The sequence below is a fragment of the Callorhinus ursinus genome, unplaced genomic scaffold, assembly GCF_003265705.2.
Source record: "Callorhinus ursinus isolate GAN/ISIS: 27379988/994484 unplaced genomic scaffold, GSC_fseal_2.0 scaffold19, whole genome shotgun sequence".
Classification (NCBI taxonomy): Eukaryota; Metazoa; Chordata; class Mammalia; order Carnivora; family Otariidae; genus Callorhinus; species Callorhinus ursinus.
Genome location: NW_027397081.1, coordinates 31,892,112 through 31,911,404, shown reverse-complemented (window position 1 = coordinate 31,911,404; position 19,293 = coordinate 31,892,112). Strand labels below are relative to the sequence as shown.

The window sequence follows — 19,293 nt, the reverse complement described above, 5'->3', positions numbered from 1 at the left end:
TGGCACAAAAACAGACACATAGATCAATGGAACAGAATCGAGAGCCCAGAAATGGACCCTCAACTCTATGGTCAACTTATCTTTGATAAAGCAGGAAAGAATGTCCAATGGAAAAAAGACAGTCTCTTCAACAAATGGTGTTGGGAAAATTGGACAGCCACATGCAGAAGAATGAAACTGGACCATTTCCTTACACCACACACAAAAATAGACTCCAAATGGTTGAAAGACCTAAACGTGAGACAGGAGTCCATCAAAATCCTAAAGGAGAACACAGGTAGCAACCTCTTCGACCTCAGCCGCAGCAACTTCTTCCTAGAAACATCACCAAAGGCACGGGAAGCCAGGGCAAAAATTAACTTTTTGGATTTCATCAAGATAAAAAGCTTTTGCACAGCAAAAGAAACAGTCCACAAAACCAAAAGACAACCGACAGAATGGGAGAAAATATTTGCAAATGACATATCAGATAAAGGGCTAGTATCCAAAATCTATAAAGAACTTATCAAACTCAACACCCAAAGAACAAATAATCCAAGCAAGAAATGGGCAGAAGACATGAACAGACATTTTTCCAAAGACATCCAAATGGCCAACAGGCACATGAAAAAGTGCTCAACATCGCTCAGCATCAGGGAAATCCAAATCAAAACCTCCATGAGATACCACCTCACACCCGTCAGAATGGCTAAAATTAACAAGTCAGGGAACGACAGATGTTGGCGGGGATGTGGAGAAAGGGGAACCCTCCTACACTGTTGGTGGGAATGCAAGCTGGTGCAACCCCTCTGGAAAACAGTATGGAGGTTCCTCAAACAGTTGAAATTAGAGCTACCATTCGATCCTTCAATTGCACCACTGGGTATTTACCCCAAAGATACAAATGTAGGGACCCGAAGGGGTACGTGTACCCCAATGTTTATAGCAGCAATCTCCACAATATCCAAACTGTGGAAAGAGCCAAGATGTCCATCGACAGATGAATGGATAAAGAAGAGGTGGTATATATACACAGTGGAATATTATGCAGCCATCAAAAGGAATGAGATCTTGCCATTTGCAACGACGTGGATGGAACTGGAGGGTGTTATGCTTAGTGAAATAAGTCAATCAGAGAAAGACATGTATCATATGACCTCACTGATATGAGGAATTCTTAATCTCAGGAAACAAACTGAGTGTTACTGGAGTGGTTGGGGGTGGGAGGGATGGGGTGGCTGGGTGATAGACATTGGGGAGGGTATGTGCTACGGTGAGCGCTGTGAATTATGCAAGATGGTTGAATCACAGATCTGTACTTCTGAAACAACGGAACATATTTTAAGAAAAAAGAAAAAGAAGAAGATAGCAGGAGAGGAAGAATGAAGGGGAGTAAGTCAGAGGGGGAGACGAACCATGAGAGATGATGGACTCTGAAAAACAAACTGAGGGTTCTGGAGAGAGGAGGGTAGGGGGATGGGTTAGCCTGGTGATGGGTATTAAAGAGGGCACATTCTGCATGGAGCACTGGGTGTTATGAACAAACAATGAATCGTGGAACACTACATCAAAAACTAATGATGTAATATATGCTGATTAACATAACAATAAAAAATTAAAAAAAATAAAAAATAAAAATTCTCCGGAGAGAAACTCCCTCAATTAAGGCCACAAAGGATTTAAAAAAAAATTAAACTGTGCCAAATATGTGTTTATAATCCAAAATTTCAAAAGGCCCAATGAGTGAGAAGTAGCAGAGATAATAAACAAAGTGCTGGAATTGGCTCACAACAGCCTATGAAAACTTATGAAGTATTCGGGAATATTAAGAGCCAGTTTTTAAAACATTGGTAGCCTGAAATTTGTTAGAAAGGAGTATTTATACTACAGTCATGGGGAAATTCTCTAAAAAATAATGGCTTTTTTTAAACCACTGTGCTACAGTGGCATAATTAGATCTGGAGTTATGGGACTTTGGAATTACTGACTACAAATATTCACAACAAGGTTATTTACAATTATTAAAGTTATATGGAAAAAGAATGGAAACACAAAAAAGAGAAATGCTAGTAAAAATAAGACAGATTTATAAAAGAAACAAGTATAGTATCTAAAAAATGTACATCACTAAAATGAAGAAATAGTAAACTTGAAAACATAATTGACTAAATTACACAGAATATAGCACAGGTATATAACAATACAGGAAATATTAAATAGAATAAAGATATATAGAAGACAGAATGGACTAGAAGACAGAATGGGCTAATTAATACATGTCTAGTAAGTGTTCAAGAGGTAGAAAAATGTGGAGTCAGGCAAAATTTGAAGAACACTGGGAAGAATACTCCTGGTATTTATGAAACACACAAATTCTCAGATTTAGAAATCATGATTTACAAGTAGAACAAATGAAACTAAAATATAATTGGTTATTAGAGTAAAATTGGAGAACCAAGTATAAAAACATTTTATATAAATATAGAGAAAATATTGCCTCAAAGAAACTGTTAGATCAATGGGAGAATTCTCAGAAAAAAAAATGATACATGCCAGAAGATAATAGATGAACATCTTTAAGGTATGGGGGGAAAAAAAGTCAACCTAAAATTTTTAAACTACCAAAATCATCATTCAAAAATGAAGATTAAAAAAAGATATTTTAAGTGGAAGCAAATGAGTTTATCATTAACAATTTCCCACAGAAAGAACTTATAAAAATTTTATTTCAAAAATAAACTGAATGAAAGACTGAGTTGGAAAAAAAAACCAACAGGTAAACACATAGGTAGATCTTTTAGACTGAATAAAATAATAATGATTACTAATTCTGGATCATGATCTGAAATGAATGTTGTTTACTTTGCCATGGCCTCTCTGCTATTTGCTATTTCTGGCAAAAAAAAAAAATTATATTGAGTGGATTACACAAGGTGTTCACATGATAATGCCAGGCCTATTGCATGGAGGCAAAGGAAGAGTATTATATTGGATATTAAAATGTAAGTTTTATGGCAGCCAGAAAGCTTTTTAGGAATTGGATGAGAAACCAAGATCAGCAGACAGGGAATGGTGCAAATCAAATCCTTTGATATTATGAGGATCGTAATAAGCCTTGCTGTAGTTTTGGTGGATTTATAGGCAATTATCCTAATAGTAGCTCTAAGAAATCATGTCTAGATATATATTTTTACTTTGGGTTAAAAAAAGGATGATGTTGCTGGGATCAGTACACTGGGACTATGCTCTAACAACCCGTTTGGCACTGATTTAACTTGCTTTTCCTTTTTCAGTTTCCACCTCTACTTCCCAGAGCAAAAACTATGCTAGAATTGTTTTAAATCATCCAACTAAAGTCAGACTACAAATGGAGGAGAATCTTTGTACCCCTCAATCCTGACCTTTTACTGGATCTAGAAATAGGAGATACTGCCAGATATTATTGAATACGTTCTACCTGGCAGACATAAAAGCAGTCCCCCAAAACAAACAAACACCACTAAAAAACACCCCCAAAACAAACAAAAACAAAGAAATGAAAATGAGTGCTCTAAGGGATATCCTTAATCTAGCATGTATGAAATGGTATTTAGGGTGAACAAGCAGGGAGTGACCAGAAGACATCATTTGGCTGCAGGTTTCAATTCAGTGTGAGGTACTGTCTTGGGATGGGTTGCTGATTCAAAGACCAGGGTTTGAGTAGAAAAGGAAATGCAGATAAGAGGAAGACCATGAGAGATCTAAAAAGGTAGGTGGCAGGCATCACCCAAAGCAATTCCTGCATCAAAGAGAGGGCAGATGATTTCAGTTTTTATAGTAATCAAAGGCATAGACTAAGTTTCTATACATCCATAAAAGTTACTGTTCAGGAATTTTGGAATTCTACAGAAAAAAATTGAGGCTTATTGTCTTCATGTGTAGGAGAAGAAAAAAAGAACACAACTTTACTACACAACCCATATTCTGTAGCCCAGAAAATAATTCTCTTTGCCAAGAGATGTGGGGGTGAATCTAGGGGAAGGAGGAAGTAGGAGAGAAACTAGCTTTCTAACATAACCCTTTAAAATCTGAAGAAAAGGCTCTCTACCAAAATAAATAAATAAATAAATAAATAAATAAATAAATAAATAAATAAATAAATAACCAATCCTATAAAAAGTCTCCGGCTTAAAAAAAAATTCAGCTAATATTAAATATGCTTTTAATCATTCTTTTACATAGAAAGCTACATATTTTGTAAGAACTAATTACCTTTATAATAAGTTAGCATTTTTACCACAAATGCAAAATACAGAGCTGTATTCATTTTAGAATTTTCTGTGAGTCATTACACAAACATGTTTTCCAAAGGAAAGAAGTTAAAAGCAGAATACTTAAATTAGAAGATATATTACCATCCTTCAGTGTGTAACTATCTTTCCTACTCAGTACCGTACAGCAATGAACAAAATGCAAGAGTTCACTGTGACCTGGTAAGGGCAAGGAAGTGATTCATTAAAAATAAGAATGATATGCAACTAAGTGACCCAATAACTCAAACACAATTCTAACAATCAGAACATAGTCGCTGAAGCTGGTAAGAACAATCTGCAATATCTATGTCATGACATATCAAAACATTAATATTTTTTACTTCTGATATTCTACCATATGTTTTATTAAATCTTTAAAAATGTTTCAATTTTCTCTCTTTGTTTCATTTTTTGTTATTTAAATGGTTTCTATATCAGAAATGAGAAACCTCAAGAAGGAGTGATAAACGGAAGAAGGAAGGAAGGAAGGAAGGACGGAAGGAAGGAGGGAGGGAGGGAAGGAAGGAAGGAAGGAGAGAAGGAGGTAAGGAAGGAGGGAAGGAAGGAAGGAAAGAAGGAAGGAAGGAAGGAAGGAGGAAGGAAAAGGATGTATCTCCATTTTCAGTAGTGTGTACGCAATTATTACTTAAGGGAAACTCTTCTAATTTAGGAAGAATCCAACCAGGAGCGACCCTGATTATCACTCAAAAGGATGCTCTCACATTCTCAGTAGACCACAAGTACACTTCCCCTTACTCCAGAAATTTAATACAGGACTAGTAAATAGAATCTAATCCAGAAATTCAGTATCTTTCTGATTTATAAGAATTGGATTATTGACACTACAGACTTTCGTTACTAACTTTCCCAGGCAAAACATCAGGACCATGGCATATCAGAGTGTGTTGCCAGCTTCTTTCTAATAAACCTCTGTGCAAATCTACTTGTGAAATAATTAAATGCACCACTATTTTATTTCTCAGTGTGTGATGTGACCACATATAAATTAGAATTCAATCAATCTTTCTTTCATATATGTCTGAAATGCAGTAAGGCTTTTTTTCCTTTTTTTAAAATCTCAGAATTATCCTTCAGAAACAGATACTGCATTATATATTAGTCCTATGAACACTCTAACATTATGAAACTCTAAATTATTCTGAATGACAATATGTTGCCAAAGACAAATTAAACTGAAATAACTTCAAACAGCGGTAGTTTGGAAGGTTTGTAGAGAATACCTGATTTAAAAAAAAGAGGCAAAGAAATTTGATAAGGAATTAGTCTGAGTTTAGGGAAGAATATACCAAAAGCTTCAAAATATCTGTTAATGTCTTATTCCTTACAACAAAAACGAAGAAAATATAAAAAATGATCTGATATTAAAAACTGAGTGATAGATACATAGGTATTTATTTATTTTTATTAATTCAGTAGGCTTAATATATTCTATAATTAAGTAATATAGCAAGTTGTTATATTATGGGAAGCCATTAAAAAACTTTTATGGGGCAAATATTAAAATGGTTATATTATGTGAATGACTATATTTAGCTTGGGATAGATTTCCAGCTACAGTACTATACATAGATTCAAAAAGTGCTACATATCAAATATTTTAGATAAAATGATGATGAACTCTGTCAAATGATTAGCTGACTTACAGAGTGGCTGTATTGAGAAGAAGAGATACTGCTTGCAAAGGTTTGTGAAATTAGTTTGAATAAAATTACTCATGAAATGTGAGACTAGACATGCACTACTTCTAATTCAGTAGATTTTTGCACGTGACTTAAATATTTGCATGTGACTTAAAAATTAACTAAATTAATACATTATATAAGTAAGCATTTGACTATTTTATCTACAGCCCCAGAAGTTTATATACTAATTTTGCCCAAAATACATTTGCATTTTTTAAATGGGAAAATGGGGGACTTGCCCTACAGCTTAGTTAGTCTGGGACAGTGTCAGTTTATACCTGTTAGCCAAGTTTACTTATTTTTTTAAAGATTTTATTTATTTATTTGATAGAGAGAGAGAGAAAGCATGAGCAGGGTGAGGGGCAGAGGGAGAAGCAGTTTCCCTGCTAAGCAGGGAGCCCAATGTGGGGCTCGATTTCTGGACCCCAGGATCATGACTTGAAGCCAAAGGTGGACACTTAACTGACTGAGCCACCCAGGCACCCCATCCCAGTTTAGTTACTGATAGTGCTCTATTTCATCCTCACTCTATTTCATCCAATCCCAGTTTGGATGATGACTTTTACAGTAACTGGCCATATAAGGTAGTATACTGATTGAAGTAAATTATGTAAAAAGAGAAAAATCCCTAAGATTTAAGGGAAACTGGGGCACAGGATGGCAATAGGAAACCTTGGGAAATACGACAAAATCGAGGATACTATCCCTGGACAATGATAACTATCTGCTCACATTTCTGCCTATTTCTTAACATAATCTCTGAGGTTAGGGCTATTTACCTCTGAATTAAATTCTGTCCTATAATGGAACGAATTCTTCCCTTAAGCAGAAGAAATATAAGAAAAATGAAGTTAGTTACAACAGCTTTGCACCAACATGGTCTTGCTATCCACCCTTCTCTGATGCTAAATTAGTCTATGCCTCTAGAATGGTATCTTTTTCTTTCTTCCCAGTTCTGAGTCTTCTCTAAAGCTCTCTTCTTTTTGTTATTCTATTTCTCACTGAGCATCTGTGTTGTTGACTAGAACCAAAGTTTCTCTTCTGAATGAACCCCAGTTTCTTGCAGGGAGAGAAATCTTTCCTCTGAATGAGCCCATTTCTTGATGGTTGTGTATCTGATCACTTCTGCTTTGATAAATTTGCTCCATCTTCCATTATAAGAGTAGAGATGCTGAAGTAAGTAAAATGAGGGCAAACTCCAATCCAAGCTCATTCAAGGGCTTTCAACCTTTTCAGATATGAAAAGCTACATTAAACTCTGTTCCCACAAAATCCCTTTCCCTGCAGTGACTGAAGAGATGGGAAAATTTCACAAGAAATTCACACTTCATATGAAGGACAAGTAAGAGTTCATGAAGAGTAAAGGGAGAATGGTACAGGCAAAAGTAAAACACATGCAAAGACAGGTGAGAGCCAGTGACTATAGTGTAGGTTCCCAAAGGATTGGTGGGAGAAGGGCTTAGAAAAAGAGAGACTAGCTGCTATGTGAGGAAAGGCTCCATGTGCTGCATTTAGAAATTTGGGTTTTATTCCATGGACAGTCCATGAATAGCTTGTTAGAAAAATCACTGCTTCCACTGCCTACAAAACAGTCAAACTCCAGATATCAGCTGGCCCAAAGTAACTTTGAAGCTTCATTTCTTGCTGTTCCCACTAAATAAGTGACTTTTCTGAAAATTTATCACTGAAACACATCATGTTTTTTTTCAGATACACAGTATTTTCATTGTAAACACCTTTCTCCTTTTCCACTTTAAAGTATCTATTTATTCTTTGAAAATCTCCTCTTTGAAAAGCTTTTGCCAACTCCCTCACTTAGAATTAATTCTTTTTCTATATTTGTGTAGCAATGTATGGTACCTTTCTTAAACCAATTACTCTTCTGTTTGATAATTATTTTACTAGAGATTAGATTATACTGTACTACTTAACTCAGTGACTGAGTTAAGCAAGGTGCTTAATGCAGTGGACACTCAAAAAATATTGGTCTAATACACTCTTTCCCAGAGTGCAACACATACTATTCATGGAACACAAGCTATTTTTAGGTGGTATCTTGATTACATATTTAAGTTCTTATGAATTTAATAAAGGCTGTATATGACAAACCCACAGCTAATATTATAGTTAATGGTGAAAAACTGTGAACTTTTCCTTTAAGATCAGGAACAAGGCAAGGATGTCCACTCTTGCCACTTTTATTCACAATATCACTGGAAGTCCTGGTCATAGCAATCAGAGAAGAAAAAGAAATAAAAGTCATCCAAATTAGTAAGGAAGAAGTGAAACTGTCACTATTGCAGATGACATGATATTACAAATAGAAAACACTAAAGACACCACCAAAAAAACTATTAGAAGTAATAAATAAATTGAGTAAAGTTTCAGGATACAAAATTAATATACAGAAATCTGCTGTGTTTCTATATACAAATAACAAAGTATCAGAAAGAGAAATAAGAAAACAATACTATTTACAATTGTACCAAAAAGAAAAAATTCTTAGAAAAAAACTTAATCAAGGAAGTGAAAGACTGGTGAAAACTATAAGATATTAATGAAAGAAATTGAAGAGGATACAAATGGAAGTGTATACCATGCTCATGGATTGGAAAAATTAGTATTGTTGAAATGTCCATGCTATCCAAAGCAATCTACAGATTCAGTACAATCCGTATTTGCTAATACCAATAGTGTTTGTCATGGAACTAGAGCAAATAATTCTAAAATTTGTATGGAACTACAAAAGGCCTTGAAGAGCCAAAGCAGTCTTGAGAAAGAACAAAGCTGGAGGTATCACATTTCCAAATTTCAAGATATACTACAAAGCTGTAGTAATCAAAACAGTATAGTACTGGCACAAAAACAGACACATAGATCAATGTAACAGGATAGAGACCCAGAAATGAACCAATCTTATAGGGTAAATTAATCTATGACAAAGGAGGCAACAATATGTAATAGAAAAAAGACAGTCTCTTCAATAGTGCTGTGAAAACTGGACAGATATGTGCAAAAGAATAAAATTGGATCACTTTTTTACACCATACACAAAAATAAACTCAAAGTGGATTAAAGACCTAAATGTAAAACTGGAAACCGTAAAACTCCCAGATGAAAACACAGATAGTAATCTCTTGAACATGAGCCTTAGCAACATTTTTCTAGTTATGTCTCCTCAGGCAAGGGAAATAAAAACAAAATTAAACTAGTGGGACTATAAACTATAAAAAGCTTTTGCACAGTGAAGGAAACCATCAACAAAGCAAAAAGTCAGCCTAACAAATGGAAGAAGATATTTTCAAATGATATCTCTGATAAAGTGTTAATATCCAAAATATATAAAGAACTTACATGATTCAATACCAAAAAAAAAAAAAAACTGATTAAAAATGGGCAGAGGACCAAAATAGACATTTTTCCAAAGACATATAGATGGCCAAAAAACACATGAAAGATGTTCAACATCACTAATCATCAGGGGAATGCAAACCAAAACCACAATGAGATATCACCTTACACCTGTCAGAATGACTGGAATCAAAAAGGTAATAAATAACAAGTGTTCAAAGGATGTGGAGAAAAAGGAAGACCTGTGCTCTGTTAGTGGGAATGAAAATTGGTGCAGCCACTATGGGAAACAGTATGGAGGTTCCTCAAAAAATTAAAAATAGAAATAACATATGATTCAGTAATTCCACTACTGGATCTCAAAGAAAACAAAAACACTAATTTGAAAAGATATATGCACCCCTATGTCTATTTCAGCATTATAAATGACAACCAAAATATGAAGCAACCCAAGTGTCCATCAATAGATGAATGGATAAAGAAGATGTGGTATACATGTGCAATGGACTGTCATAAAAAAGAATGTGATTTTGCCATTTGCAACAACATAGATGGACTTTGAGGGTATTATGTTAAGTGAAATACATCAGACAAAGTCAAATACCATATGATTTCACTAATATTTGAAATCTAAACAAATAAAAAAGCAGAAATAGACCCATAAATACAGAGGCCAAACATGGTTGCCAGAGTGGAAGGAGCTGGGACTATCAGCAAAATAGGCGAAATTGAGTGAGAGGTACATGTTATCTATTCATGAAATGAATAAGTCATGGGGGTGAAAGCTACAGCATAGAGAATTAAATCAGTGGTATTGTAATAGCATTGTATGAAGACAGATTGTAGCTACCCTTATGATGAGCATAGCATAATGTATAGAGTTGTCAAAACACTATGTTTTACACCTGAAACTAAAGTAACTTGTATGTCAAGTATATCTCTATAGAAATATACATATATATGTGTGTCTGTATACACACACACACACACACACACACACACACATATATATATAAAAGGCCACCTAGGTGGCTCAGATGGTTAACTGTCTGCCTTCCACTCAGGTCATGATCTCAGGGTCCTGGCATCAAGCCCCCACATTGGGCTCCCTGCTCAACAAGGAGATTGCTTCTCCCTCTCCTTCTTTTGCTCACCCTGCTTGTGCCCTCTCGCTCTGTCAAATAAATAAATAAAATCTTAAAAAAAAGAAATATGTATACATGTGTATATATATCTAAAAGAAAAAAACTACAAAAAGCTTATGAGTTCATTCTAATGTGTTTTAGAAAAATTATAACTATTACATCAAATGCATATCAGAAATATTGCTTAAGAAATGGTTAAGTGATGGAAACATCACAATTCCAGACTTCAAGTTATATTACAAAGCTGTAGTGATCAAGACAGCATGACACTGACTCAAAAATAGACACATAGATCAGTGGAACAGAATAGAAAACCCAGAAATGAACCCACAACTATATGGTCAATTAATCTTTGATAAAATAGGAAAGAATATCCAATGGAAAAAAGGCTGTCTTTTCAAAAAATGGTGTTGGGAAAACTGGACAGCAACATGCAAAAGAATTAAACTGTATCCTTTCTTACACCATACACACACACAATAATGTGAGACAGGAAACCATCAAAATCCTAGAGGAGAAAGGAAGAAACCTCTTTGACATCAGCCATAGCAACTTCTTACTAGATATGTCTCCTGAGGCAAGAGAATAAAAAACAAAAATAAACTATTGGGACTACATTAAAATAAAAACTTCTGCATAATGAAGGAAACAATCAACAAAATTAAATGGCAATCTATGGAATGGGGAAGACATTTGCAAATGACAGATAAAAGGTTAGTACACAAAATCTATAAAGAACTTATAAAACTCAACACCCAAAAAACAAATAATCCAGTTAAGAAATGGGCAGAAGACATATAGATGGCTAACAGACACATGAATAAATCCTCAACATCATTCATCGTCAGGGAAATACAAATCAAAACTAAAATGAGATACCACCTCACATCTGTCAGAATGGCTAACATGAACAACACAAGAAACAACAGGTGTTGGTGAGTATGCAGAGAAAGGGAAACCTTCTTACACTGTTGGTGGGAAAGCAAACTGGTACATAGTCTGAAAAACAGTATGCAGGTTCCTCAAAAACTTAAAAATAGAACTACCCTATGATCCAGCAATTGCACTAATAGGTATTTTTGCAAAGGATACATAAATATTAATTTGAAAGGATACAGGCACCCCAATGTTTATTTTTCAATTTTTTAATTTTTTAAAGATTTTTATTTATTTATTTCAGAGAGGGAGAGAACGAGAAGGGAGGAGGGGCAGAGGGAGAGGGAGAAGCAGACTCCCTGCTGAGCAGGGAGCCCAACATGGGCTCGATCCCAGGACCCTGGGATCGTGACCTGACCCAAAGGCAGATGCTTAACTGACTAAGCCACCCAGGTGCCCGCACCCCAAAGTTTAGATAGCAGCATTATGAACAATAGCCAAATTATGGAAAGAGCCCAAATGTCCATCGACTGAGGAATGGATAATGAAGATCTGATATGTATATACAATGGAATATTACTCAGCTACAATAAAGAATGAACTCTTATCATTTGCAACAATGTGGATGGAGCTAAAGTGTATTATGCTAAGTGAAATAAGCCAATCAGAGAAAGAGAAACACCATATGATTTCAATCACAAGTGGAATTTAAGAAACAAAACAAATGAACATAGGGGTGAAAAAGGAGAGATGCATGCAAACCAAGAAACAGACTGATGCTAAGTAGAGGGGAAGTGGTCAGGGAGATGGGTGAAATGGGTGGTGGGGATTAAGGAAGGCACTTGTGATGACCACTGGGTGTTGTATATGTAAGTGATGAATCATTAAATTCTACGCCTAAACTAAAATTACACTGTACGTTAACTAACAGATTTAAATAAAACTTTGAAGAAAGAAAAAAAGAATACTTGAAAAAATGAAACTTAAAAGGGGGGAAGAACAAAAAAGAAAATATATTTATAAGGGGGGGAAGGGCACTTGGGTGGCTCAGATGGTTAAGCATCTGCCTTTGGCTCAGATCATGATCTCCAGGAACTGGGGTGGAGCCCCACATCAGGCTCCCTGCTCAGCAGGTAGTCTGCTTCTCCCTCTCCCTCTGCCCCTTCCCTTGCTCTGTCTCTCTCTCTCAAATGAATAAGCAAAATCTTAAAAAAAAGAAGGGGGAAAAAGAAAATGGCTAAGTGAAATGAAAATATTAAAGGATTCAGGAGTGACTCCTCTCCCTGATACTTCCTATTAACTCACCCTGTATAATAATTTTTGATAGCACTTACCATAATTTAACATAAGTATTTATTGCTCCTCTCCCCGGAATGTAAGCTCCATTAGGGTAGATGGTTGGTTGGTTATTTATTTATTTATGCATGTATATATGTATGTATGTATATATTTATGGCTGTTATACTCCCGGAACTTAGAATAGTACCTGGTAAATAGTAAGGGCTCAATATACAGTTACTTAAAGAGAATGAGGAAGGGACATAGGGTGATAGGGATTGATGGAGAGAGGGAGGGATGGAGATCATTGTACTTGACCAATTCACAGAATCAATTTTTGAGCTGGAAAGAACCTCAGTGCTCTCATTTTACAGATAAGGATACTGATGCCCAGAAAGGGTTGGTGACTTATCAAGGCCACACAATCAATGTCAGAGCCTAGATCCAACCCATGTAACTTAATAAGAGTTTGGTGAACTTCTCATCACATTTACTTATAGGCAATATAGACAAATGAAGGCTTATTGCTTCTCATAACAGATCTCAAAATGATGAAAATCTATAGTTAATGAGATACTAATGGTTGCTTCATTCAGACACCAATAATCATGACAGGAAAAGCAAAGCAAGAACAAAGATGAATAAAAAAACTAGGATTTCCTGACCCATGGTTTTAGAGTGTAAATATTCAACATTAATGATGAAACAGAAGCATTACCTCCAAGGACCATGCCAGCCTGACAGCATTTTCTAAGGCGACATGCTGGGCAGTTTTTTCTGCGGATTTTATCAACAATGCAGTCATTTCTTCCAGCACATAAATAGTTATGCTGCCCTAAAAAAATAACACAAATAAAAGTTATCTACAATATCTAAAGACCATTGGAAATTTTATGCACTGACAACTTAAAAAAAATGCACATCAGCAAGTGCATTACTGTCTCAGCCAGCCTTTTGTTTGGCGTAAATGAATGTTGGTGATGATCCAAATCTATTTAATACTTTACCTATGTCTTCAGGAGCATAAGGAGATGAACACATCTTATAAGTCAATTTGAGGGCTCCTTTAAAAATCTTTGGCACAATATTTCTGTGCATCTTCTTAATGGTGTCAGCATCAGATTGCCCTTAGAACTTTCCATCATTTCAAGATTAGTTACATGCTGTTGATAAGTATTAGTTGTGTAAGATAGTCAAACCGTAGTAAAATTTTTTTCTTTCTGACATCTAAACCATCAAGAACACAGATACAGACCAAAGAATTAGAGATGTTTCTAAAATAGATCTTTATAAAATCTATACACCTAATTCTATTGGAATATCCTGGAGCTTACTTTTAAAGGGTCTGATGATTTTGAGTAACACATGAAAAAAGATGTTACTGATTGTACTGACTTTACTGCCCAGTTTATTTTGGCTGCAAATTAGAAAATACAATAAATAGAAATAATGATAAAAGAACAATTTAAAACAATGAGAAGTATTGAATGAAGGAGAGGACAAGAATTATAGAAGAAACGTGGATAAATGTGTGATCCTGGGATCATATGTGCAGGAGAAATAACATATCTTTCAAAAGTTCTGGAATTTTAATTTAATATTTAACCATGATGATTTTAAACCACAGATGTGTTCCATTTAATAAAGCATGGACAACCTAATTTATTTGGGTTGAACAAAAAAAAATCTCAGCTTAAACATATAAACCTTAATTAACTGGAAAATTTACTTTTTTGGCACTCTTTATTTTCCAATAAATTCCTGTAACACAGCCTGAGTCTTTTAACATCTTTAGCTAACAAATAATCAAGTCAAAAAATGGGCAGAAGACATGAACAGACACTTCTCCAAAGAAGACATACAAATGGCTCACAGACACATGAAAAAATGTTCATCATCATTAGCCATCAGGAAAGTTCAAATCAAAACCACATTGAGATACCACTTTATACCAGTTAGAATGGCCAAAGTTGACAAGGCAAGAAACAACACTTGTTGGAGAGGTTGTGGAGAAAGGGGAACCCTCTTACACTGTTTGTGGGAATGCAAGTTGGTACAGCCACTTTGGAAAACAGTGTGGAGGTGCCTCAAAAAGTTATTTACCCCAAAGACACAGATGTAATGAAAAGAAGGACCCTATGCACCCCAAAGTTCATAGCAGCAAGGTCCTCAATAGCCAAACTGTGGAAAGAGCCGAGATGCCCTTCAACAGATGAATGGATAAAGAAGATGTGGTCTGTATGTACAATGGACTATTACTCAGCCATCAGAAAGGATGAATACCCAACTTTTGCATCAACATGGATGGTACTAGAGGAGATAATGCTAAGTGAAATAAGTCAGTCAGAGGAAGTCAATTATCATATGGTTTCACTTATTTATGGAACATAAGGAATAGCAGGGAGGACATTAGGAGAAGGAAGGGAAAAATGAAGTGGGGGAAGTCAGAGGGGGAGAGGAACCATGAGAGACTATGAGGGTTTTAGAGGGGGTGGGGTGGGGGATGGGTAGCTCAGTGATGGGTATTAAGGAAGGCATGTATTGCATGGAGCACTGGGTGTTATAAGCAAACAGTGAATCATAGAACACTACATCAAAAATTAATGATGTACTGTATGGTGGCTAACTAAAATAAAATTAGAAAAAAACACAAATCTTTAAAATGAACAAAAACAAAATCTTTAGCTTACTCATACTTTTTAAGTATGAAAAGTAATTTTATAAAAGATTATGGAATTTCCTTTAATATTTTATATTAGTCAAGATTAAAATCAGATTCACTCTTCTGGCCAAAGTTTGTGGTAAAGAAACACAGAGGTACCTTAAACATTTGCTTAATCAAGCAGGGGAAAGGATATGTCATCTGTCTTTTTTGAAACCTGGGGCAATACTGCCAGAGGTCTGTAATAGAGCACCACATTTTTTTCTTTCTCCTTGGAAAATCTTGTATATACATTAGGGTGGGAAAAGCAAGGGGTGATTACTATTACATCTTTTCTTTTAAATTACATATTTCTTTTATTTTATGTTCTAGCTGTACCAACATCCTTATATTTCCCCAAAATCTCTCATGCCTTTATGACTCTCTTCCCTTTTCTAAATTTATCTTCTTGACAAACTCTTGGTCATCTTTCAAATCTGGTCTTAACTGATCCCAGAAAGACCTAGACCTTTCTGTGTAACTAACGAAATATTCAATATGCATCTATTGTAAATACTGCTTACTTGACTCCCCTAGGTTTTGTAAAGTTAAAAACTAGGTCTTTTGTAAGGCTAGTGTAAATTAAGAGTTCAATAAAGATTTGTTGAATATATGTATACTTAATTATATTTATTGTTTCACTTATAACCATAACTATTGTTGTACTCAACAATATAAACTCTATAGTAATATTTCACTTATTGTCATATATAGTAAATTTTAAAAATTCTCTTGCTCTAGATTTTTATTTAACACCTTTCAACGTTTTTATACAGAGTGCCTGTTATTTCAACAAATTTCTTGCCTTTTTACATTAATAGACCATGAGTTAGAGTCTTTAAGAATCTTATTTTTATACTTTTATTTTTATTATAATTTTTAAATTCCAGTATAATTCAAATAGTGTTATATTAATTTCATATGTACAATATAGTAGTTCAATGATTCAATATATCACTTGATGCTCATCATGATAAGTGTACTCTTAATCCCCTCTATTTCACCCATCCTCCCACTCACCTGCCCTCTGGTAACTACCAGTTTGTTACTTATATTTAAGAGTCTGTCTCTTGGGGTGCCTGGGTGGCTCAGTTGGTTAAGCGACTGCCTTCAGCTCAGGTCATGATCCTGGAGTCCCGGGATCGAGTTCCGCATCGGGCTCCCTGCTCAGCAGGGAGTCTGCTTCTCCCTCTGACCCTCCCCCCTCTCATGTGCTCTCTCTCTCAAATAAATAAATAAAATCTTTTAAAAAAAGAGTCTGTATCTTTTCTCCTTTGTTCATTTATGACAAGCTTATTTTTAACATCTACCTTTGCAAAGACAGAAGTTATTATTTCTGAAAAATTTATATTTAATAATCTGAAAAAAGGGATTATGGAATGGCTGACTCTACCTATGTATTATTTCTAACTGCTCTCTGTATTTAATATGTTTATATAACTTCAAGTGTTACTATTATTAAAAGAATCATATTCTGTGAAAATAAAAGCACTATTAAAATGTGAGTAGATCATTTTATATGCCTAATGACTTATAAACATTTTAGATACATGACAAAAATTCCATTTTGTTTGAAATGAAATCTATTATTAGCTACAAATTATTTATTATTTAATATAAGAATTCTATATTATTTATGTTGCCTTATAAACACAAGTAAACACATTTCACTTTGGTTTGAAAGAAGTCACAACTTTTTCATGCCTTTCCTTGAAAAGGAGGGGGAAATGTAGTAAAATGGAAGAATAAATGAATATATATCTTTAACAGATAAAGAACAAAGAGGAGAAACTTGGCATGGTATGATTCATGAAGCACGGGCTCAAGACAACATGTGCTTCCACCACAAACACAAATGTTGAATAAAATATAGCAAAAGCATGTTGTTTAATGACAGTCTAGAACAGAAAAAGGGGGGAGGCAATTCCTATAAGCCAGAAATTAAAAAAGAAAAAAGAGGGGTAAACTGGAATGGACTGTACATTGGTCAAAAAAAGTTTCAGATCAGATATAGGACCTAGGAGCCAAGAACTAGGGTTTAACACCCACAAGGGGCCGGGATTTGTGGCCTCAGTCCCACTGGGAGAAGAGCGTAGGAACTGAACTCTACATAAAATGGAGAATCTCAAAACACTGTCTTTCTGTGAAAATTGTACTAGAAAACACTACCCAGACTATGCTGATGAAGCCAGGAATCTGCCCAAAATTTTGGGTGGGGAGAAGAGCCACCCATAACTAAAAACAGAATATACAAATATCTTGGCCTTTATGAGAGGTGATTTTCACTACCACATGATGTATGAACCTGTGCCAAGAAACAAATACTGGTCTAGGACCAATAAAACTCCTAGGATCCTGGGAGAGCCAAATGCAAAACTCAACCGTAAGGATAGGTATGCACATAGGCCAAAAAAAAAAAAAGAGAGAGAGAGAGAGATCTGCGCAAGAATATGTATAGAAGCACTGTTTATAATAGTCCCAAACTGAAAATCCCAATGATCATCTATAGAATAATATATAAGCAAACTTTTATTTTTTCAATGATTATACAGCAAGGAGAATAAATATCTAGCCTATGCAAAAATGTGGATGGGTCCATAAATATAATATGTAAAATAATAGACACAGAAAAATACTGTATGTTTCCATTAATATAAAGCTCCCAGTTAACCCCTCTATAATGTTATAAGTTGAGATGGTAGTTACCTATGGGGAGTGACTGGAAGGGGTGCAAGAGGACTTTTGGGAAGCTAATGACTGGTAAATTGTTTGACCTGGATGATGATAGCCTAGTTTCATTTATTTAATGATAATTCATTAAGTTCTACACTTCTCTTTGAGCACTTTTAATTTCTTTTTAAAAATAGTTCCACCTGAGAGGACAGATTAGAGGACACTGTGATCCAACAGAGGGAGACAGGGAGTCTGTGTAGGGCCAACCATTTGAAGTACAGAGACAGCAGATAAGTAAGAAGAGAGAAGAGAGGTAACACCTGACCAGAGAGAAGAGAGTTATCACCTACATTATAGGATTACAGTTGGAGTTTTCCAGTGAAATATCCCAAGAATCCGACCAAGTATCTTGCTAGAGAAATAGCCAGCTATAATCATCCACCAAACACAGAGAACTCTAGTGACAGTCATGTATGTACCTGCCAAGTACAACTGTGCCCCTCTTTTTAACCCCTCTCTTTCCTATGCCTTTACATCAAAAAGGTCAAAATCAGCTGTTAAGGGGTCTTAGGAATGTGAACATGGTAAACACAGAAGAAGGTGATCTTGTTGGCTCTCTGTAACTTCAGGCCCCCAGCAGTACAAAGGAAAAACCCTAAATTAGGTGAGAATTTAGAATTTTGACTATTATGCTGGCCTGTGCATTTTTTAAAAAAGATTTTACTTATTTATTTGACAGAGAGATAAATAGAGAGCACAGGCAGGCAGAGCATCAGGCAGAGGGAAAGAGAGAAGCAGACTTCCTGCTGAGCGGGGAGTCTGATGCGGGGCTCAATTCCAGGACCCTGAGATCATGACCTGAGCCGAAGGCAGCCGCTTAACAGACTGAGCCACCCAGATGCCCCATGGCCTGTGCATTTTGATCACTGAAATGAGACTGTTTTTTTGATTAAAAACTATGGGAGTGGACCAAGATTTCATAGAGAAGATGGAACAATAAGCCCATAGATGTGCTGTTGTTAGAGGTCAGGCTATGTTGGCATTGTAAAAATGTGTGCGTGAAAACACACATACAAATACATAAACACATGGATAAAAACAATAACGGAATTATTTTAATATTGTTATAAATAAAATTGTAAACCAGTACATCTCAACTAGAGACATTTTTGCCCCCTTCCCCTAAACCACTTCTGGAACATTCTGCAATGCCTGGGGACAATTTTGGTTCACACAACTGAGGGGTAGATGCTACTGAGGCCAGGGATGCTGTTAAATCTCCTACAATGCACAGG

General features: G+C 35.4%; 1 protein-coding gene across 2 annotated transcripts in view; it reads right to left on the bottom strand.

The window, feature by feature from the left end:
* Nucleotides 1-19,293, bottom strand: part of PGR (progesterone receptor) — a 115,746-nt gene that overhangs the window by 63,410 nt on the left and 33,043 nt on the right. For both annotated transcript variants that reach the window (XM_025893652.2, XM_025893653.1), the window contains exon 3: nucleotides 13,343-13,459. In XM_025893652.2, coding sequence (XP_025749437.1) covers nucleotides 13,343-13,459 — 117 coding nt within the window. The remainder of the gene's footprint in view (nucleotides 1-13,342; nucleotides 13,460-19,293) is intronic.